The sequence below is a fragment of the Pteropus alecto genome, unplaced genomic scaffold (assembly GCF_000325575.1).
Source record: "Pteropus alecto unplaced genomic scaffold, ASM32557v1 scaffold7, whole genome shotgun sequence".
Lineage (NCBI taxonomy): Eukaryota > Metazoa > Chordata > Mammalia > Chiroptera > Pteropodidae > Pteropus > Pteropus alecto.
The window spans coordinates 23,418,021-23,424,020 of NW_006494614.1; the positions used below are offsets into that span (position 1 = coordinate 23,418,021).

Genomic DNA, 6,000 nt, shown 5'->3' on the forward strand with positions numbered 1-6,000 from the left:
AAGCAACATACTGAGACTGAACCCAAACCTTACTGTGTCTGTTCACTTATCAAAGTTTTTGGCATGTGGCTATCTACCCATTAAACTTTGTTATGCTAATTAAGGTTTTTTCCTGTTATATACAAATTATTTTATTATCTAAATCCTAACAGCGGTATGGTATTAAGGGTGATTTATAGTCTTGTTCTTTTGTTTTTAATTTTTAAAGCTTTTAGAATACTTACTTTTTTGCATGTATGTTTATTTCCATTGGTTCTTAGATTTGTAATAGAAATTTAATACTAAATACTCCTTGGTTTGTAGTAGAAACACCAATATTCATTACCCTTAATGATTAGTTTCTCATAACATTAAAAGACTGCATAAATTTCGCTAAATATCTGTAGTGCCAAAATTCAGTATGCTGATAGTCATTTTGTGATTGCTTAGTATAAATTAACTCTGACCTTTCTGTTGGTTATTTAGGGCTGTGTTTGCTCTGAGATTTTTAGCTATTGTTCCATTCAGTGGAGGCTGTATCATAAGTGGCCTCCAGATAAATGAGGTAATGCTAGGAAATTTTAAGGTCATGTTTGAAAATTATATAACTCAATTATCCCTTCCAACAGAATAAGTAATGGAGATTTTATTATATCTTTTACAAAGGAATATAATTATCATCCTGTGATTGCTTTATATAATTATATTGTTACTATTATTTACATGAAGTTACATATATGCAGATAAATTTAAATACACAGAATATTTGAAGATCAGGTTTTTTAGGTTTTGTTAAGTCTCAAAAATTTGTTGATGCTGTTTTAATTGTTAAATATACTCTATCTTTGGCCGTTCAGATTTTAAGTTTCATATAAATTAAGAGAAGTATTTTGATTTTCTACTGGTTGAAAGTATCTCAAATCCAACATTATTTTAAAACATAAATAGTAATTCATATCAGTTAACTTTGAATCTAATTTTACTATTTTGCAATTCTTTTTTCTATCTTAATTTGTATAAGATCAGTTTCATAATACTGATTATTTAAATTTAGATTAGGGAAATTACTTGTTTCAAAAGACAGTGTATATAATAATTATAGCTGTTTCTTTAACCTGAGTGATAGACAACTGTAACAGTTGTGTCAACTGTACTCAATTTTAAGTTGGAAGAAATATAAAAGTCGAACTACATTTAAATGAGGTGGATGGTTCACAAGAAGTTCTTAGCACTGTGTTGTTGAGTATGTAGAAAGAGCTCAGATATTAGCTGCTACAAGTGTTATTGACACAATTATCATTATTGTTAAATTGCTCCATAGTTTGCTTGAATTTTGATTTGTTATCTGATAGTGTTATTGATTTCTTGGGACAGAGATCAAGAAAGGCTGATTTGTATATTACATATTTATATAGAGTTATTGGTATAAGGATCAGATGGGGTGAATTTGGTATTTGAGTGTATACATATATAGAAGATACATATATGTATATAACAGTTATTAAGTTCATAGGTATTTAGTAGAACTAAGTTTATTATTTCTTTCCACAGCCTTATATTCTGTTATATTATTCTGTGTGTTCCTCTGGATTCCTTTTGTCTACTTCTACTATGAGGAAAAGGATGATGATGATACTAGTAAATGCACTGTAAGTATCTTTATTTTAGAGTTCTCAGTTTAGGGAGGCAAGATTATTTCTTCCTTTTTCAGAGAATGATGTGACTCTGCTTGAATTTATTTTATAGCAGTGTTGTCTAATAGAAACAAAATGTGAAATTTTAAATTTCCTAGTAGCCACATTAAAATAAGTAGAAAGGAACAGTTGAAATTATTTTAACGATACATTGTATTTAATGTCATGTTCCAGTGTTGTTTCAAATAGGATCAAAACATATTAAGATACTAAATTTCTTTTTTTGCACTATTTTTAAATTTAAAGTGTATTTTACACTTACAACACATCCCAATTCAAACTGGCCATATTTCAGGTGCTCAGTAGCTGCGTGTGATTTGTGACTATTGTTCTAGACACACCAATTCTAGAGTGGGGATCGGCTGACTTTTCTGTAAAAGGCCGAATAGTAAGTCTTTTAGGCTTTGAGGGCCATATAGTCTCTGTCTTAACTACTCAACTCTGCTGTTGTAGAGTGAAAGTAGCCAGAAACAGTACTTAATGAGCATGATGTGATCCAGTAAAATAGGAGGTGGGTTAGATGTGGCCCACCAAGATGTAGTTTGCTGACCCCTGTTCTAGGGCATAACGGAATACTTGCAGACTATTCTTACTAGTCCAGGAGAACATTGATGAAAAAACCTGATAAATATAGCACGTACGCCTGCCCCAAACCTGTAGACCAGTATTATTTAAGTTTTGGTATAAAAATCTTAACTAAAATATTAGTAAATTGAATGCAGGGCTGTCTTAATACATTAATATAGTATAACTCAGTTGGGTCTATCTCTAGATTGCATGGATGGTTTAGAATCAGCACATCTATTAATATATAGTTAGTCATTTAATAGGTCAAAGAAGAAATTGTATTTGGAAAAATATTTGCCAAAATTGAACATTTTACTTTTGATTTAAGGGGGGAAAAAAGCAGCATAAAAAGTATAAATATCTTTTGTCTTTTTATTGAGTTACAGGAATTTGTTTTATAACTTGTTTATGTTTTGTATTTAAGTATAAAAACAAATATTGACTCAAAAACCAGCATTACGCTTAATCATGTTTATTAAAACCTTAAAAAAAGGAGCATTTGCATTAAGATCAGGAGCAAGTGCATCAGCAATATTTCAAATGATTCCCAGAGTGGTAATTAGTATAATTTGTTAGAGAAAAAAAATAAGGTGTTTAACTATTTATAAAGAAAGTCAAAATTATTATTTGCAGATATGTAACTATATTGGAAAACCCAAGGTGTGTAAGGTAGAGTGGTTGATTACAAATTTAATATTAAAAACTGAATGAGATAGAAGCTTTCTCTCTATTCACTATTCTAAAGTGCGTCTTCTCCAGCCCTTTTGTTGATCTTAAGATCCTCCTTACCTTTATTTTAGTGTTTTTTTTCCCCTATCTTAACTCCTTTGCGAACAAGCATTTATCATGTGAGGCATGAATTTAACTTTCAAAAGGTCATTTTTAGAAACAATGTTTTTTCTCACTGATTTAACGTTTTCTTTGAGATTAACTTTTCTTTCCATATTTAGGATGTCCAGCTTTGTGTTTTTCTTTATTTGCATTACACTCTGGTCACCAAGCAAAGCAGACTTTAAAGACCTGAATTCCTGGTTTCAGGTTCTTTTTTAATTACTTAACCACCTGTGTGACTTTTGGCAAATTATTTAACCTCTCTGGGCCTCAGCTTTTTAATCTCTAAAGTAAGGATGAGAACACCTGTCTCAGGGTTGTTGTGAAAATGAAATGAGTTAACATATGTAAAGTTCTTAGAACAGACCTGGTATGATAATATGTTTTATATATTTATGTATGTGTTTTTAATATAGTTTACATAAATGTATATTATGTTATATATATACACATACATATATACCTACCCACATGTATATATGTTAAATATTTATTATAATTATTATAACCCAGTTTGGTGAATCGGGGTAGGGGCATCGTGGATTTTGATTATTCCCTTTTTGGGAAAATAATTTATTAAATATTCTGATAATTTTACTAAAGATACTCATTAGAGAATTAATTATGCTTTAAGGGTACTGCTTTTTATAAGATCTAACCATTGAAAAGATTTTAAAAGCTAGTGTGGTTTGCAAAGATACTTAAGATGTGGCATATACATTGTTTTTCTTTAAATTTTAAGATTTTTTTTCAACAAAGGAACCTTTACACAGTTGAGTATAAGCGTACATTTGATGTAAAAATACTGTTACACTGCAGCAAGAATATTTTATATTTTAAAAGTCTTACTAAATGGTATACTTTTTCCCCCTTGACATCTAGCAAATTAAAACGGCACTTAAGTATACTTTGGGATTTGCTGTGATTTGCGCACTTCTTCTTTTAGTTGGGTAAGTCTTGTTTTTTTTTCCCCTGAAAAGGAAAATAACATTATTTTAGTAATAACAACAACGACAACAATAACAATTCATTCAGAAAAATCTAGGAAAGAAAAAACAAAATGTAAAAAAAACCCCAACAAACTACCTTTTTTAAATCACCACCAGTAATAACCATAATCTTTTTTGGTTAGTGTTCTATCTAGACTTTTTTATGTGCTCCTCAAATACATGCAGAGTGCCTCTCTCTCATCCATATATCCTCACATAATTTTACACAACTGTGGTTATATTTTATGTAATTCTTGATAATCTACTTTTTGACATATTATAGGTCTCTCATCAGTATAATAAATATAGGTCCATCAATGTTGTCTGTATTGTGTAGTCCCTTAAGATATAACAATTTATCTGACTGATTTTCTAGTGACGATTACTTGGACATTTATGATGTTTGCAGTTTTTTCATTCTTATAAACAGCACTGATGAAAATCCGTGTCTGTGCATCTTTTTAGATTTGATTCATTGATCTTTAAAACTTGGAATTAATCTTCGTCAATGAGTTCTTCCTTAATTCTTCTTCCTTAAATTTTTATACTGATATCAGTAAAGTTTTTTTATACATTTTTTATACATTTTTTTATACATTTAAAATTTTCTTTGGCAAACATTTGTTCTTTTTAATGGAAGACATTTATTCTTATTAAATTGTCTTGATTCTTTTTTTTATGTTAGGAAATATATGAAGTGCTAATTAGATTTTTAAAGTTTCTGTTTAAAATTTGATATCAGAAATTTCAATAAATGAAAAGCTTCATTTATTGAATACAATTTGCGTTGAGAATAAAACTGGTCAGTGACTTTTTGTTGTTCTAGGAGTTCTTAGAATTCAGATGTTCTATAGTCAAGGCATATTTCCAAGTCACTTTGCCTGCCTTGATGTGTCATAAAAAATAGTGTTTGTTGAAAGGACATTTTTAGTGGTTTTGCTATTTATTTTAGCTATTGAAAATATTTTTAAAAATCTTTTTTTGGGGGGCCTTTTAAAGGGCAGAGTCTAGGAGAATTCCAAATATGAAGTTTCTGTTGTCTTCAGGACATGCTGCCTTTCTGGCATCAACCTAGACATGCTGGGAGTATTTCTAACTAGGGAAGCTCACAGGAGTCTTGGTGCTCAGAGTTTTTATTGGGATGCTATTATGTAGGTATGGCTGGTTGATCGCCCACATGGCAATCAAGGTCAGCTGATGCCACATGACCCTAAATCTCCTGGTTGGTCTTTCTGGCCCACCACCTAAGATTGTTTAGGCTAGCCTCTGCCCTAAACAAAGACATTCCTATCGGATGTGACACATTATCTCCTAGGACCATGGGCAAATTCAGATCTCTTTTTGGGCAAGGCCAAGTTTTTTACTACACAGAAAGGGTGAAGTTGTCATCAACTGAGATAGGCAGATCTGAAGGAAGAGAGGGTTTGGTGGAGAATTATCAATAGCTCAGTTTGGTTCATGGTACATTTTATAGTCTTTCTGGAAGAGATATTTAGTAAGCCACTAGATCAGGCATTGGGAAACTTAAATTTTAGTTTCTGCTCTCCCAATAGTAACATCTAACTCCAATGAGAAAATGAGTTTTAGCCTTTGTAAAATGTGAGAGATAAGACAGTGATTGTTAAATATTACTTCCTCTGCCTCCTTCTGCCTTTCTCAGTACTAGGATCCTTTCGTAGTTGAATTGATAATGTTGGCTATCAGGTGGATAATGGGCCAGAAGAAATGCCATCCAGAGCATCTATATAGGTGGAAGGCTTTGATTCAGGTGAAGGATCTTTCCTCTATTGTAAGAGGGATAAAAATGAAAAGAGGTACAGGTAGGTTCATAGGTTTGATGCACAAATGAGAGTTCCTTTCTTATTGGCTTCTGTTTTCTCATTGATATTTGAGGCAGGCATCAGCCAAGGACACTGATAATAGGGGAGAGTATGTGCATT

General features: G+C 31.3%; 1 protein-coding gene across 2 annotated transcripts in view; it reads left to right on the top strand.

Annotated features, from left to right (window-relative positions):
- Positions 1–6,000, top strand: part of LMBRD1 (LMBR1 domain containing 1) — a 78,203-nt gene that overhangs the window by 27,231 nt on the left and 44,972 nt on the right. For both annotated transcript variants that reach the window (XM_006926406.2, XM_015600644.2), the window contains exons 4-5: positions 1,531–1,628; positions 3,954–4,021. In XM_006926406.2, the coding sequence (XP_006926468.1) occupies positions 1,531–1,628; positions 3,954–4,021 (166 nt within the window). The remainder of the gene's footprint in view (positions 1–1,530; positions 1,629–3,953; positions 4,022–6,000) is intronic.